This window comes from Bidens hawaiensis, unplaced genomic scaffold (assembly GCF_021521415.1).
Source record: "Bidens hawaiensis isolate Kalapana, Puna unplaced genomic scaffold, B.hawaiensis_p1.1 tig00419493_1, whole genome shotgun sequence".
NCBI classification, from domain to species: Eukaryota; Viridiplantae; Streptophyta; class Magnoliopsida; order Asterales; family Asteraceae; genus Bidens; species Bidens hawaiensis.
In genome coordinates this window covers 109,706-127,302 of record NW_027506836.1, presented here as the reverse complement: position 1 = coordinate 127,302, position 17,597 = coordinate 109,706, and the positions used below count along the sequence as shown (strand labels likewise).

General features: G+C 35.2%; 3 protein-coding genes across 3 annotated transcripts; 2 read left to right on the top strand and 1 right to left on the bottom strand.

Moving 5' to 3' along the window:
* Nucleotides 1–879: 879 nt before the first annotated feature.
* Nucleotides 880–1,593, bottom strand: LOC143618625 (heavy metal-associated isoprenylated plant protein 39-like). Its single transcript, XM_077090758.1, has 3 exons — nt 1,572–1,593; nt 1,377–1,452; nt 880–1,290 (listed from the first exon to the last, which is right to left on the bottom strand). Exons 1-3 carry the CDS (start codon nt 1,575–1,577, stop codon nt 968–970), a joined length of 405 nt encoding a protein of 134 aa, XP_076946873.1. The 5' UTR covers nt 1,578–1,593; the 3' UTR covers nt 880–967.
* Nucleotides 1,594–8,411: 6,818 nt separating this feature from the next.
* On the top strand, nt 8,412–11,680 carry LOC143618619 (protein REVEILLE 6-like). The gene is made up of 8 exons (XM_077090753.1): nt 8,412–8,701; nt 10,183–10,242; nt 10,572–10,695; nt 10,786–10,911; nt 10,988–11,095; nt 11,218–11,327; nt 11,430–11,489; nt 11,573–11,680. Exons 1-8 carry the CDS (start codon nt 8,513–8,515, stop codon nt 11,678–11,680), a joined length of 885 nt encoding a protein of 294 aa, XP_076946868.1. The 5' UTR covers nt 8,412–8,512.
* A 3,401-nt stretch (nt 11,681–15,081) lies between these two features.
* Nucleotides 15,082–17,317, top strand: LOC143618620 (small ribosomal subunit protein eS10z-like). The gene is made up of 4 exons (XM_077090755.1): nt 15,082–15,153; nt 16,046–16,325; nt 16,417–16,555; nt 17,109–17,317. The coding sequence occupies exons 2-4, from the start codon at nt 16,129–16,131 to the stop codon at nt 17,190–17,192; spliced, it is 420 nt and encodes a 139-aa protein (XP_076946870.1). The 5' UTR covers nt 15,082–15,153; nt 16,046–16,128; the 3' UTR covers nt 17,193–17,317.
* Nucleotides 17,318–17,597: the final 280 nt, after the last annotated feature.

Genomic DNA, 17,597 nt, shown 5'->3' with positions numbered 1-17,597 from the left:
CTAACTTTGCTTTTTAGGTATTCATTTTGTATGTTTGCAGGCATTATATACTTGAAATTGACATTTAGCATTATAAATTTGAGAAACATGCCATTTATTTTATATCTTCTATAGATAAGTAAAACGTCACAGTTTGTATATATTTGACTAATTACAAAATGACAATCAATGTATAGGTTCGTTTTCGTCATTCACATCACACGTAGCGTGGTCATAAAAATGATGATTCTGATGTTTGTAAAGGCTTTAACAAGATAATCATCAAATGCATGGGATTTTATTCTTTTGATCACTAAAATTCTACGAATATTCACATAAAGTAACGTAAAATATAAAATTAGTTTTAAATAAAATTCTACCATAACTAATATAATTTGTTATATGTAAGTTTAACACAATCTATTTACATGTAAACTCCTCAAATGATTGACACTTTTTGTAGACAAAACTTCATATCACAACTTTTCAAGATTATGATTGCTAAGAAAACAAAGATTACAAAACTGTCAAAACCCTTTCACCAAACAAGTGAATCACAACTTCTAATACACTTTTTTCATGACAGACTCAGACTCTCTAAATTTACTCATAAATCTACAACACTTATTCACGACGGGACTAAAAACCATGACTTCCTAGACACCTTACGTCACACCGTGTCCACTGGATACAACTTCTAATACATAAAACACAATCACCAATGCATGACTACTCAGGATTTAAACATTTTTATCTAGCAATTAACTTAACCTCAACCCAATAAAATAAAACTATAATATAAATAAAAATATAATAATTTACATCACTAAAAAAAGCTGCAAATTGTCACTCCATCAACCACCAAGATCTGATTTCAGTCATTTCACCAACATATTTTACCAACTGATTATGAAATAACACAATTAGATATTGTTTCATCTTGAACAACCTTTGAATAATATGGTGTTGGTGGATGATTATACTGATATTAGCCTTGCTGTGGCTGCTGCTGCTGATAATTATTATTATAATAATAAGGATACTGCTGCAGCTGCTGCTGCTGTTGTTGATAATATGCAGCATATGCTAACTTCAAAGCTTCTTCTTCTTTCTTTTTAGCAGCTTCTTTCTTCTTGTCATCTTCTTTCTTCTTATCATCTTCTTTCTTCTTCTCAGGCTCCTTTGCTGGACCCACTGACACAATATCTGTGTGGCAAATCTTTCTCAGTTTTGACACCACTGTCACTGGATCTATATCCCCTGTTACTGTCAGTTTCTTGTCTTTCATGTCCATTGGTATTGAATCCACACCTGTTTTTACCAAATCATGTTAAAGTTTCAATCTTTATGGCAAATTAGATCTGGGTTTGTGTTCATTTCACAATATTTTGCAGTACCTGGAAGACTGGACACATTTTTCATGGCTTTTTGCTTGATTCTTTCATCCAAGATTTCCAATTTCAGCACAACTTTCTGAAAAAAAGATGAAGAAATTATTAAGATTTTGAAAACCCATGTGGGATTTCACATATTATGATATGGGTTGTGAAAATTTAAGGTGAATTTGGTGAATAAAGACAGTAATTCGGTACCTTCATGTTTCTTGAAGTTGCAGAGATCTGTGTGAGAGTTAAAGAGAAAGTTGCAGGCTTTTGGTGTTTAGAGCAGAGCAATAATATGTTTACATTGCTTTGTGGATTGTGGTATATAAAGACAGGGTAAGGGTGGGTGGGGTGACTGAGTGAGAGGTGTGCATGGTACGGTTTTTTTATTAAAACCGAATAACAAACGGAACGATTTTTTTAGAATCGTGTGGTTTTAGTTTATTTCGAAACCAGTTTTATTATTCGAGTTTAAAATTACTGGGCCGAAAATAAAAACTTGGATCAAAATTGTAAATTTGAGGTTAAATCATTTTGTTAGTTTGTAATCAAATAATGAATTGATAATACAACTAGACTAAATATTTGAGTGACATATCTATATATCTATTAAGCTCTTATAAATTGTTTCTAAAAAAGTAAAAAATAAAAATCTATAAGTTCAATTCGGATCGACTTTTTATCATGTGTACAACCAAAACTGGACCGTAATTTTGGTTATTACGAAAACATAAAGCCAAGCCGTCGTTTTGTTTGATTTTTTCATCCTTGGGTCGATTTATCAATTGATTATTATACATTTAGACTAAATATTTGAAATTTATTAAACGCTTGTAAATTACTTTAATAAATAGAAAATTGAAAATCGATAAATATAAATTCAGTTCGGATCGGTGTCTTTATCACATGTAAAACCAAAACCGAACAGTAACTTTGATTTTTACAAAAATATAAAACCAAACTGTCGTTCTTGTTTTAGTTTGATTTTTCGATTTCGTTTTTTTTTCTTTTTTTTTTCATACACCCCTAAATTTGGGGGTTGTTTGACTAAGCCAACCGAGCCAATAGGTCTAGCCAGGTTAAGTAAGCCAGTAAGCCACATGTGTGAGATTGGGCTAAGTCAATAAGTCAACAATTTATTATATTTAAGTCAAGATTGTCAAGAGTTAATGGTGAGGGGTCCAAGGTTTGAAAAAGGCTATATAAAAGCCGTGTGATTTAATTAAGATATTGATTGATTCCGGTACGGCGGAGAAAGCTAGCCGGATGGCTTCGTGGAAGGAACAACAATAATTTGGTTTTGGACATGTTTGGCTTTTACGATGGTGATTGCCTTTTGTCCACCGTGGTTTTGTCGGTGTCCGGAAGCTGGTGATCGTGGATAGTTTGGCCAACTGGACAGATTAAGGTTGATACAAAATATAATTATTATTACATTATCATTTTTAAATAACCAAAACTATATAGCATAAGTTTAATGATTAGATTCAGGGCGGATCTACATGCATTGGATGGTATTACGGGAACTCACTGAGTTTTAAAATTTATATAGAATATCTACATAACTGATGAGAATGAACCCACGTATATTTTGAGAGTGAACCCATTTATAATATCTCTAGTCTAGTGGTAAACATCCTTCTTTTAATTGAACAAACCCGGGTTTCAAAACACTCTCCTAGCATCAAGGATTAGTTTTTATTCTTTTTCCTTTCCTGTTTTCAATAGCTTCTCTAGCGTAAGTTTTTATTCTTTTTATTTCTTTTATTTATTTTATTTCTTTTAATCATATGATTTTAATTTTGATGAAAAAGAAAAGCTTGTATATGAACTCGACAACTACATTGCTAATGTGAAAGAAGATGCGTGGTTTAACAACTTGAATGGGGGTAAGTGAGCTTGCCAAAAAGATGATGGAAACAAGAAAGCACATTGATTTCCTGTTGTTCTATCTTTTAATAAAGTTATCGTTAGTTTTACAGATTGCAACGTCGAGTGTTGAGAGAAGTTTTTCTTCAGTGAAGCGTGTAAAGACGGAACTGCGTAATAGGATGAGTGATGGATACTTGAGCGATGCTTGTATCTCCAAAATAATTAGCTGTAAAATATCAAACTTCCAAACACTAAACTAATGACCATCATCTCCGTTTTCTTTTTGTCTCCACCTACTATTTATTAATTCCAACCTGAAACAAGTTCACGGTATGGCGGCACCCTCGTAGCGTACCACCAAAATCACAAACCAAAATCATATTCACATCTCTTTTAATATTCTTAGGTTAGCACTACCCACTTCCATAAACTCTTTCTGTTGAACAAACCGAAACAACTTTCCCGCGAAATATAAACGGAAGGAGTTCGTTTTTCCGTCAGACCTTCAGAACATCTATCAAGTTTTATAAAGGTATTAAAATAATTAAGCTTTCGTATTTACCTACCTATATATGATTACTTGTATTAGTATATATTAGAAACTCAAGTCCTGCTAGAATGAAATTTTGACGAAGTTAAAAAAAAAATGAAAAGGACAAAGATGAAGCTGGGCAAACTTATATTTGAGCTGGACAAACTTGATCAATATAACAAATAAATAAATACTAAATATAAAAAGTAGGGTAATGGATCAATTAAGTTTTACTTCTCTGATAGAGGTTCCAAATTATAAATTGTTTTTATATAAATAATATATTTCTTAAAAGGGACTGACATATTTTCATATACGTAGTTATATAAATGTAAAACTTTGACAAAACAAAAGATGTAAATAAACTCTCGTCAATTAATTTATTTACATAACAAAAATTGATTAAACTTAAATAATACAAAATCAATTATAAACTAATAAAAAAAATAATAAACAAAAAAAAAATCTTGAAATATCATTCTAATTATAGTGCAACTAAACATATAGGTAATTATGAAGGCTCGTAAACAAGTGGATATTCATTTCGGACATCACAACCTATAAAGGCGCGGATATCTTCCTTTACTATTTGCATAGTATAGGTTTTTTTTTTAACTTCATTCGTTAATCCTCTTTTACAAGTAATTATCTCATATTATATACTCGTTCGTGTCGTGTTCTGATTCGGGCATTTGCCAGTCTCCATCAGTTTGACTCTGAAAATCAATTTAGAACCATATTACATGCGATATTATTTTAAATTAAATTGTATTCACTATCGCATTCCGATATAAAATAGGATTGGCATGACACATTGAATTACGTTCGTTAATATATTGAAGAACTATATATACATTAATAGTTTTTACCCCTGTACTCCGATACCCGAGCACGCCCCTACTTGTGGGTGTGACCACAAGCATGTCATTGCGGCATCGATGGCGTGGCACCGACTGTGACGGTGAGCCTAAATCACAGCGTCTCGCCTGTTTAATTTAAACTCTACGGAGTGCCGGTTATATGTTTCGAGGCGTATGGATCGATCCTAGGATATTATTATTTCTGGTGGATGGTTTGTATGTATGCCCGTACACCGTCGCACATAGGTTCTGGACTAGCTACCTGATTCCTCCTGTTCTGTTATATTATGTATCGGGCTCAATGGGTATTCCATATATAATAATAAGATTATTTAATTATGTCAAGTAATTATAATTATTCTTTTTATTATTATTATTATTATTTTTATTATTATTATTATTATCCCCTCGTGGCATTTTGCTTCCTCGCATTTCTTTCTTTTCAGCAGGTTATCAGGGATGAAGGGACTGTATGAAGAGAGATAAATAAATAAGATGGAAGCATATTATTATGTTTAATAATGTATGAAATAAATCGTTAGGAAAAAATTTTGTAACAAAGTTCAGTTGTTATATAAAAATATGTCTTTTGTATATGATTCTGTAATAGTGACACGTCAGCCCATAGCCGGGTCGGGTGTTACATGTGCTCTTATGATCTTATCCGTTTATTTATAGTTTTATTATACATGTTATTTATCTAATTTAAATGTACACTAACTTAATACGGGGTCGATTTAAAGAATATTTTACATGTTGAAATAGTAGTAAAAGATTTAAATGTACACTAACTTAATCCGGATTTAGTATGTCATATTTATATGCAATCTTAAATATTGGTATACTAATTTGTGGTGTTGTAATTCCTCGGGTATAGGTAGATATCTATTTAACAAGAAAATCTTTACGTGTCTTTACATTGTTGCTAAAATAACTTTTAAAACAAGCATACAAGCTAGACTTTCTTGTAGCAAGTTACTGGTAATATGATTAATCACACGAGGATGCTGTTAAACCCATTTATATTGTGCTAATAAAAATACAAATTCATAGCGATCTTGAAGATGAAAAGGTGTTGTCGTTAGCAACTAGCTGCTTCTATTTGACCAATAATTGAGTAGATAGATGCTAAAACTCATAACACTATTAACTTTTGATATATGAAGAAATAGGATATACCTTTCTAAAATATAAAAAGGTAAATGTTACAACAAACAACGCAGGGATGAGCAAACCCAAACCGGTACCGTACATGTACCGGTACCAGAACAAGCATTTTAGTACCGGCACTAAGTTTTTAAGAAAATCAAAATCGGGAATCTCGGGATCGGTACTGATTTCATCCTTAAAACTACATGCTTCAAAATCTACATATTAAAAGATTTGTTTAAAAAGAATATCTTATTTAGAACCCAACTTCAATTAAAACTAATGAAAGTGAAAAACTACACAAACCATTGATGAACTATGTAATAAACCTCGAAAAAACTTATTAAATCAGGTTTTAACCTTATTTCTCGGCAACACATTCATAGATTCTCGATGTTTTTGACAGTCATGCTGATCAAAAGCTAACTCAAAAGGAAGTATAAACCTGCAAAGCAATGGCGAAGGTTGTTTAGGGCCCGGGGTGACCCCGGCCCCCCTTGTTTTTTAACACAGCAATGTAAATTAACCAATTTTCGTCCGGAATTTTTTATACGTAGTGTAAAATTTAGACTTTTTCGTCCGAAATTTTTTATACGTAGTGTAAATTTAGCCGTTTTCGACCGAAAATTTGAACACGACCCCCTTCGTTTGTGAAATTTTGTATACATTTTGAGTCCGGCCCTTCCGGGGAGTATCACATTTTTGTCGTATAATTTACTTTAGAAAACATTAGGTTACACACCTAAAACAAAAAAAAAGTTATTCACTTTGTTGGACTAAACATAGAACCCTTAGGCTGAGGGGTGTGGGGCTTCAACGGGGGCGCTAGAGCCCCTCCGCTCGCGCCCCCAGGCGCTAGCACCACACCCCCGGGGCGCGAGAGGGGCGCGAGCACGAAAAACAAAGCAGGCGCAAGCACCTTCGCGGGACGAATATGGCGTAAAGGGGCATGGGAAAACGTGAAAGAGCCGTTGGAGCTTAAAAATGAGCTGTTGGGCTCTTATTTAATAAAAAAAAAGTTTTTTCTTCCTATATATAACCCATTTCATCTAAAACAATTATCACAACTTAAAAAAAAACCCAAAATCAACCCATCTTCCAAACTTTATTGGTACCCAAACCTAGATTCAGATTATATTGACGACGATTTATGGTCGTCACCGGACCAACCGATGTTTTATTTGGAGCCGCAACAATCATCCGGCTTTCAACCATCCAACATACAACCGTCTCCTAACTTTGTTGTTCCGGAGACACAAGAATCACACGGTGAAGCTACGGGACAAAGAAGACGCGTCCACCGGAAAAAACAAGTTGCAACGGACGGGTCGGGACCGGCTTCGACTCCGAGGACGAAACGGAAAACCACTCCGTGGTCATCGGATGAGAAGGAAGCCTTGTGTCGGGCTTGGATAGTCATTTCTGAGGATCGGCGTTGCGGTAATTGTTTTAACGTTTTTAAAAATGATTTTTAATAAAAAGTTAAATAAAAAAGTTAAATGACTTACAAATTTATTTATTCATTTTGCAGCCGACTACCAAAAGAGCAAGATTTTTTGGACAAAGGTTAGGGAGACGTTCTATACGCTCGTTGGGAGTACAGAGCGGAACGCCGATATGATTTCGGGTCGGTGGTCCGAAATCAGAAAATTTGTCGGCTTGTTTACTAATCTTTTCAACAGGAACAGCGGTCGTATGAGACCAAGTGGCAGTGATGATTTGGCGGTTTACAATTTCACTGTCGAAGAGTGGAAGCAGGAGTGTTTGCGGAGGTAGGGGACGGTGAAGACGTGGGACGATGTAAAGTTGTGGGAGAGGTTGAAAAGGTGTTCCAAGTGGGTTGAGCTGGTGGCGCCGGACCTTGATGCGGAAGTAGGGCCGAAACGGACTAAAACTAGTTCGTCTGGAGCGTATAGCACTTCCGCCGGGTCGGATTGCCGCGTTGGATTCGACCTAAACATTGCGGGGGAGGAAACGTCTTCACCGCCGAAGAGGCGACCATTGGGACGGGACGCCAAGGGGAAAAAACCGGCTGAGGGGGAAGCCGTAAACATCGCCAATCTTGTTGAATCCCTCAATAAATTCAACAAAACCATGGAGGTGGTCTCTAATGACAAAAAGGAAAAAAGTCGAATGAGAGATTTGGACTTCCTTACTAGAGACTTCAGTAACCTAAATCCGGTCGATCAAATGCTAATGGAAAAGCAAAAGGAACGTATCCGAAAGAGGTTGATCGAAGAAGACCAAGCCGAAGAATAAGAATAATGTTTTTTTTAGTACTTTTATTTTTATTTTATTTTTAGATATTAATGTATTTTTTTTAATGTGTGTTTTTTTTAATAATTTATGAGTTTTTTTAATAATACGTTTTTTGAATATATTTATAAAAAAATAAAAAAAAAATCCGCTGGAGCCCCTCCACACCAGGGCCAGGGGCTCCAACGGGGGCTCCAACACCCCCCTTATCCAGTTTCTCTCTCTGCCACACGTCACAATATTATTGGCTGGAGCCCCCACTCGCGCCCCCATTAGAGCCCCCCACACCCCTCAGCCTTAGATATTTTATATGTTGTAAATCAGCCATAACCATAAGTATCTATGATGTGTAAGTAATTAATAATATGGTAGGCTAGCATCGCATGTAACCATAGCCACATCATTTCTTCATCCTTCACACACACACACACACACACACACACACGCATAACTGAAACCCTAACCCTAACCACCTCAATCCAATGGGCATGGCTCTGCATAACTCCGGCACGGCATCCACTCCACCGGCCGCTGTTGCTCCGCCGTCAACGAACTCGTCATCCTCGTCCGCCGATGACGCTTCGAAGAAGATAAGGAAGCCGTACACAATTACGAAGTCAAGAGAGAGTTGGACTGAACCGGAGCACGATAAGTTCCTTGAAGCTCTTCAACTGTTAGTTAATTTTCGCTTAGTTGAGCTTTGTGTTTTGAATTCGGTTTTGTGATGTACCTAGGGTTTAGTTTTATTCGCACAATTTGATTTCGGTTTTTGATTAGGTTGAAATTTTAGGTTTAGGTTAGGTTATACGTTAATTGAATAATTGTTACGTTGTTTGTTTACTTTAGCTTCTGTAATTTGAATTCTGATAGCTGTGATTGCGCTAGTTTACGACGGAATCGTGATAATTTCGTATCGGTAGAGTGATTAATTACAGATATGCAGTCGATATCGCCCATCGGTGATATATTGGTTTCGGTCCCTTGGTAAAATATCAGTCAGAATATTGGTACTGATATCGGTGATATTGACCGATATATCATCGATATTACCGATATCAGTGTTTTAAGTCTTAATTGTCAATTTTTAGTGTTCAATGTTAGTGTTTTGAGTCTTAAATCATTTTTTCCTACTTGCTATGATTGTTAGTGTTTTGCATGTTGCAAAAGGTTAATTTGTTAGTGGTAGGAGAGTATACTGAATTATTAGTGTTAAATTGCTATATATGTGAATTTTACATGATATTAAAATTATCGATATCTCACCACGATAACCGATGTCTGAGATATCGATATTTTCTGCATTAACTGCTTATTTACTTGTGATGTTTAGGCAATTTTGGTGGTGAATTATTATATGATTGGTGAATGCTAAGTGATTTAGATGTTAGGTTCATCATATGCACAGAAATTAGGCTGCAAATCTGATGAATTATGCTGGTGGTGGATTGGGATGAAGATATTTTTCTTCTGTGTTTTAGATTTGTGTGTCACATGATGAACATAAGTGTCACTATCATCAGTTATAACTTATGTGGTAAGATTATACATGACAGGAAGCACATGCAGTATGCTTTTAATCTAGAGAACTAGTGGACCAGGGATTCAGATCCTTTGCAGATATCTCTCTGTATATCTATTTATATCTGCCAAGGATTACAGGGTTAACCTTAGCTCACCCTCCTTGTTGAGTTTTATTTACTGGATGAAAATTGAGAAGTTTGCTGAATCTATACTAACATGATTCTAAAATCTTGTAAATTTCTTTTTTATTTGTTTAAAAGACTTTGAAAACCTAAACCAACAGATCAAAATTTGTCATGTCCTCTCAATGTTCTTATTTTTCATGTTATGCACATGCATACCGTGTCATGAAGGGCTTAATAGATCTTATGTGAGGAGGTTTAGTGTTAAACCTGATTGTTGTCATGTGTATATAATAATATGTGTGTGTATATGCATACAAGGGAATTCTGAATGCAGAAAAGCTATATGTTATCAATTAAAGCACTAGGTTTTTGCTCTAATTTAATGCTAATCTTCTGGTGATACTTGCCATGCTGGTCAGGGATTGCGGTGTATCTTGAATCTGAGTGAAATTATGGATTGTATAACCTGAAATAGATTCCTGATTGTTTTATGTTCATTGATTTACAACTTTGATCGTGATTGGAAGAAAATTGAAGCATTCGTAGGTTCAAAGACTGTCATCCAGGTGAATTCTGCTGATTGTTACACCAACCCCTTTTATCATGCAACTTATTTTAAGAGCACATGCGACACAGGGTACTATAAGAATCCCTTTTTTATGCAATAGTTTTCTTACGATATATGTGCTGACAAACCACAACTAGCTCGCCTTTTTAAAGGAAGTAGAATCACCTTTTCATCATTTATAGAAAAGACCATACCTTCATTTTTTCTTACTCTTTGTCCTCGGTTATTTGCTATATCCAGACCGTGCTCTACTATTTCTAGGTGATAGTTTCTAGTTGACTTTGATAATTCTAGTTGAAATCTTGTTGATAAATATATGTTTTGCAGATTCGTAGTCATGCACAGAAGTACTTTTTGAAGGTTCAAAAAAGTGGTGCTCATGAACATTTGCCTCCACCTCGTCCAAAACGGAAAGCTGCACATCCATATCCCCAAAAGGCTGCAAAAAGCGGTTAGTTAATGTCACAACACGGTTTTAGGCGTATACTTTATAATACGATATTATGATATCATAATTAATCAAAGTTATTGAATTTAACAGCTCCATTGGTTTCAAATGCTGCTGCATCATTTCAAACCACACCTGCTCTTACTGACCCTGAATTATCACGGGCTGATCTGTCTAAAATGGTGAAGCACCCTGTGGAAACTGGTAGTATTGCAAAAGGTAAAATACACGTAGTTTTATGGATTGTATTTTACTGTTTACTATCTTCACATGGTATTGCATATTTCCATTACAGATGATGCGGTATCTGGGCGTCAACCTGTGGATGTTGACTGTTGCAGCGGTGATGAAACTGCACTAAAAACACGGCCAAAAGTTGAAATACATGGACTTCCATCAAGAGGTTTTGCATTTCATAAATATATCTTTACAACCAAATTTTGGTTAACACATGTTCTGTTATTATTATGCATATTAGAAACAAGCTTAATTTGAAATTGTTTTATTTGTTTTTAATTGGTTCAGTTTTGCCTGACTTTGCTCAAGTTTATGGCTTCATTGGAAGCGGGTTTGATCCAAATACGATTGGTCACCTGCAGAGGCTCAAAAAGATGGACCCCATTGATGTTGAAACGGTTTGCATGCTACCTTTTATAGCATTATACAATTAGTGTTTGTGGTGTAATTGAAAACAGAAATTCAAGTTAACAAATTTAATTTTGCTTTTCATCTTTCAGGTGTTGTTACTAATGAGAAACCTTTCTATCAACTTGACCAGTCCTGATTTTGAGGATCATGTAAGTATTCATCAACTTATTTTATAGCGCGCGCACACACACATCAAAACTCAAAAATCAACCAAATTGTGTTTGTATTACAGAGGACATTGTTGTCAACATATGAAATTGATATGGAGAAAGAAAATTTGGATGATGCTGTGAATGCCTTTCTTGACTGTCAACCTGAACAAGTTGGGCATTTTGGGTAAGGAAAATAGAACACGATAACACTGCTAGGTTATTTGTTTCGTTATAAAAAAATTAAAGCTGGTTTAAAACATTTACAGGACTTGAACAAAGCGCCGAGACCTGCAGTTTAACATATGTTGTATCACAAGTAAGCATGATGAGTTGTTGTGCAGCTTGCCTGTTTGAGCTCCAACTATGTGTAAATATGCAACGGTTTTGGGGTGAAGAAGTCGATAATTATGTTGCGGGAATGTAAAAATGTAAAGCTTGATTTGTGAACATTCAAGTTTTGACATTTTCTTTATAGTTTAGTATCTTAAACTGTGTATGTTGCTTTCATATTGTGGTGCATGGTTGGTGTATGTTCATGGCAATAAGATTCAAAGATGTAGTAAATGAAAGGAAATAAACTTGATACCTTTATGGATGATTGAAATTATATTTGATAACTGAATTATTTTGCATAAAAATGAAATGCTTTTAAAAAAAACTAAATAAGACATGCGTATATTAATTGAATTGTAATTGTAAAAATGAGTAGATAATAATTAATAAATAAAGTGTTAATAGACAAAAAGTTATACCTTCTGAAAGAATGTTACCTAATGGCTAAAAATTAAGTAGAGACGTTACATTTGTGCACGTTTTTTGTGATAATAGATAGGCCTACTTGAGTTCGGCTTGTTTAACTTATACAAAGCTCGAGCTCGGCTCGTTTCAAGCTCTATTTTCAAAGTTTGAGCTCGGCTCGTGAGTAGATTTTCAAGCTCAAGGTCGGTTTGTTTACTATTTATTAATTATTTTTCATATAATTATAAGCATTTTTATTTATTTTTTAATTATAATTTTATTTATAAAATAATACATGTTATTTAGTTATTTTTATTTGTTTTTTTTCATAGCACTATATATATTAATTAATAATTATTAAATATATATTTTAAAAAAATTATATAAATGGCAGCCTTATTTAGGCTCGTGAGCTGGCACGAGCTCGATACGGGAAGCTCGGGCTCGTTTATTAAACGAGCTTACTTTTAGGCTCGAGCTCGTTATCGTGCTCGATCGAGCTTTTTAACAAGCCGATTTCGAGTAGCTCACGACCAGCTCGGTTTGTTTGCACCCCTAATTATAGAAAGCAAAACATATCAATACATTTCAAAGATAGATATTTAAATGATCTTCTCCGTTCAATATCCTTCAATTTGTATTTATCAACATTTTAACGAGGCCTGTCTGAACATGATTGGATAGTGGACACCAAACAATGAAAATATCAAATAAGAAGATGCAAAATTGGCTCCTAACCAGTCTTGTGTCGGTTCACTTGGTGTAACTTACAGGCTTTCTCGAGTCAAAATTATACATAACCAACGAGATTGTTTTAAATTTAACAGTTAACTATTTAATAAACAATTTAGTTGTTGACTGGTCGAGCCAAACCAAAAACTACTCTTTTGTAAACTTTATTAGAGAAGACGGGACACCCGTATAGGTAAGGTGTATGGCTTCCAAACCATATGGCAACACCACCCATTTTATGTGGGTAAGGTGCATAGCTTCATTCCATGATATAGGTTTGTCACACAAAATTGATTAATTGTTGACCATTGAAGAATTAAATGAATTAATAAAGTTATAGGGTACCTGTGGGTAGATGCTGCCAGTAATTTTATGGTTTGTGAGTAAAGGCTAGAAATGAGGTCGAAGCGCGTGATTAACCGGTGCCTGGTTAATACCCATGATTGCCCCTTCCGCCTTATAACCGATAACCGGAAACCTCAAATCTCCTTGCATTAACAATGCAACAGTTATCCCATTACATGATTTAGTTTTATGGTATATTAGATTTTAATAATCCAAACTCTGGCCTACTAACCGATATTAATCCCAGCTTAAGAAAATTCTTAGATTAATCATAACTTTTATTCTATTGGTCTCCACTGAGCCTTTACTTAACAGGAACTAACCTCGTTAGTTTTAGGGCAAAATATGTCATCATTCAAATCGAAGAGGACAAATGAAAAACGTAATTTAACTTAAAGCTCGCCACCACGGCAGTTGCCCCCCCCAACCACCACCACCACCGCCACCGCCGTCACCACGGTCGATACCGCCACCACACACACCGCTGCCACTGCGACCACCGCTGTCACCATTGCAACCGCCACCGTCGACAAAGCCGCCACCACCGCAACCTCTGAGACCTTCGCCGACGCCACCCGCCACTACCACCTGGTGGCGGCTGTGGAGGTCGCAGTGGCAACAGTGGTGGTGTCAGTGGCGGCGGTTGTGGTGGTAACGGCAGCAGCAATGTCGGTGGAGGCGGTCACGGTGGTGGCGGAAGTGTCGGCGGCGGTGGTTGCGGTGGTGACAGCAGCGGTGTGTGTGGCGGCGGTATCGGTGGCGGCAGCAACGGAAGCGACGATGGTGGTAGGGGTGGCGACGACCTAGTGGTGAGTTTTTAAGTTAAATTACATTTTTCATTTATCCCATCAACTTGAAGAAATGACATATTTTACCCTAAAACTAACCTGGTTGGTTTCTGTTAAGAAAAGGCTCGGTGAAGGTCAATAGAGTGAACGTTGAGATTATTCTAGGAAATTTCTTAATTTGATATTAATATCGACCAATAGGCCAAAGTTTGAATTATTAAAATTCAATATCCCTAGTTTTATTGATTGCATCAATTTGCGCAAATAATTTTGTTTTTTCACCTTAACATGACAGCCAAAACAAAACTGAATTACTTCATACCTTAATAATTTATACGATTTTCCATCGAATAATCTAAAAACGTTTTACAAATTTAGTATAATAAATGATTTGAGTTATGTCTTGTGTAAGGTTCGATCCCCACTTGCGTTACATTTGGGATTATGACAATGAATGATTTGAGTTAGGCATTGTGTAAGGTTGTCGGTTTGAATCCCAAGTTCACATGGGTTTTGTCTCACTGTGTATTATGTCAGAGAGTTCTGCTCTATGGTGACACAACGACTGTTAAGTGATAGTCGACCCAAGCTTTAGACCCATTTAAGACAACATAGCTTGGCCAAAATAATACAAGGAGACTCTCTCTCCAAATTTATGTGAACCTAATCACATGAAACTCTTGTTAAAAAAAATAAATAAATAACTTAAATAAACGATGATAAAAGTTCTAATTTGACCATACGAAACGGGCCTGAACGTCGGCCCATTACAATTAACAGGTCCATATCTACAACCACCACCATTTACTAGGGTTTCTTCTTCTTCTTCTTCTTCTTCTTCTCTTTCGCCACAATAAGTGCAGCAGCAGCAGTCACAAACCCTAAGCCTTCATCTCATCCATTTCGAAGCAGCAAGCAATCATGGTAAGCTACCTTCATCCTTTTCCGATTCACGTTAAAAGCATGCGAATTAGCAGCCTAATCTATCCGTTTCATTATTATTATTCAGATCATTCCTGACAAGAATCGCAAGGCTATCTCCAAATACCTCTTTCAAGGTATCATTTACATATAAATAACAAGCATTTATACAGATCTCATAATGTTCATGCCGATTAATTGATATTCTATTACTAAGTGTTACACAGAGGCTTCAATTTCATGTAGTTAACTAGTATGTATGTATGTATGTAAACATATCTCATACTTTTCATGTCGATTAGTTGATATATGTATCAATTTCATGTAATTAACTAGTATTTTTACAGATTTTATACTTTTTATGTTGATTAGTTGATATTTTATTATTAATAGTTACACAGAGGCATCAATTTCATGCAGTTAACTAGTATCTATACATATCGCATACTTTTCATGTTGATTAATTGATATATTTGTCAATTTCATGCAATTAACTAGTATTTTTACAGATTTTATGTTTTTTCAAGGTGATTAATTGATAATATTTTACTTATCGTTAAACAGAGGTACCATTTCATGTAATTAATTAGTATTTATACAGATTTCATGTTTTTTCATGGTGATTAATTGGTTTTTTTTACTAATTGCTACACAGAGGTATCAATTACATGTAATTAACTTGAATTTATACAGATTTTATGTTTTCTCATGGTGATTAATTGATACTTTTCTAATTGTTACATATTAATTTGATGTAATTAACTAGTTTTTATACAGATATTATACTTTTTAGGTCTTATAATTGATGTTTTCTTACTAATTGTTTACCGAGGCGTCATTTTCTTTCGATTAGCTAGTATTTTTACATATATAATTTTTATGTAGTTGACTAATATTATATACTTATCGCATCGATTAATTGATACTTTTCTAATAAATGTTACACAGAAGTATAATTTTTATGCAGTTATTTTACTTTTCATGTTGATTATTCATTTATTTGTTATTAGCGTCCTAATTGTTAAACAGAGGGAGTTTGCTTTGCTAAGAAGGATTACAATCTCGCGAAGCACCCGGAGATCGATGTACCGAATCTACAGGTGATTAAGCTCATGCAGAGCTTCAAATCAAAGGAGTACGTCAAGGAGACGTTTGCTTGGATGCACTACTACTGGTATTTGACCAACGATGGGATTGAGTTTCTCAGAACTTACTTGAATCTTCCATCTGACATTGTACCCGCTATCTTGAAGAAGTCAGCTAAGCCTCTTGGACGTCCTACCGGTGGACCCCCCGGTGACCGCTCACGGTAATATTAATTGGAAATTTGTTAATTTGTGTTAGTGAGTTAACTTGTTAATTGTGGTGTTAATATGTTATGAATGTGATTGGATTTCCAGTGGTCCTCCTAGATTTGAAGGAGATAGGCCGAGATTTGGTGACAGAGATGGATACCGTGGTGGCCCAAGAGGGCCTCCTGGTGAATTTGGTGGTGATAAGGGTGGAGCACCAGCTGACTACCAGCCTGCTTTTAACAGGGTAATGTTATTCACATGGTTTATTTGCTGCATAGTAGGGCGTGTACAGTTTGATTTGGGTTGGTTTTAGGCTAAACCGAACCTTTGAAAACCATTTGGTTGCGGTTTTGGTTTTGCCATTTGAGCTTCAAAATTATTTTGTATATTAATAACCAATTGATTATTAATTTATTATACATTTGTGCTGAATTAACTGAGTTATATATCTATTAAAAATTATTAAAATTAAAAATCTAAAAGTTAGGTTTGGTTTGGTTTGGTTTGTTTAGATTTTTTTACAGAAAACATAAATCTAAACAGTCGATTTTTTTTTCCGGCTTGATTCTTTGTTTTCAGATCCCACTTTTTTTTTGTCATTCACCTTTATTTTCTAGCGATATCATTCATTTGTTAAACATGATTATGTTCTTTTTTGGTGAAAAGGTTAAATATGGTTGAATTTTTATATATATGGCTACCGATTATCTGTTTATTAGAACATCATGTTATTTGTTTTACATTTTATACTTATTTGTAATGCTGACTAAGAATTTTTGCCATATTGTCATATGTAGGGAGGTGCTGGTGGAAGGCCTAGCTTTGGTCGTGGAGGTGGCGGCTTCGGAGGAGCTGCACCCCCAAGCTCAAGTTTCTCTTAAATGTTTCTAGGTTTTGCCGGTTGAATTTGAAAATGTTTGGATTCACTTTTATGTTACTGTTATAGTACTTGAGAGCTATGTTATCTAGTGGTTTTGTTAAATCATGGATTTTGTTCTTTGTTGATCAGATACTGTTGTTCTAAATTACTCTGTTTTCTAGCTAATCTTAAATATTGGGTTTTGCTATTTTTGATTATCAGTTTATTGTTTAAAATGTTTATGTGGTGCGTGGTTGACGGGTCGTTTCACATTAACTGTTTTGAGATTTTGGTTTTTACTGCATGTAAACAAACCACCGGACACGTTATGGGGCTCTGTACGGTAGCTTTAATCACTTTCTGAGAAAATGTGCCTGCCATTGCCCCTTCTTTGGTACGACGTAGGTTGTAACTGAGGTGTGTATGC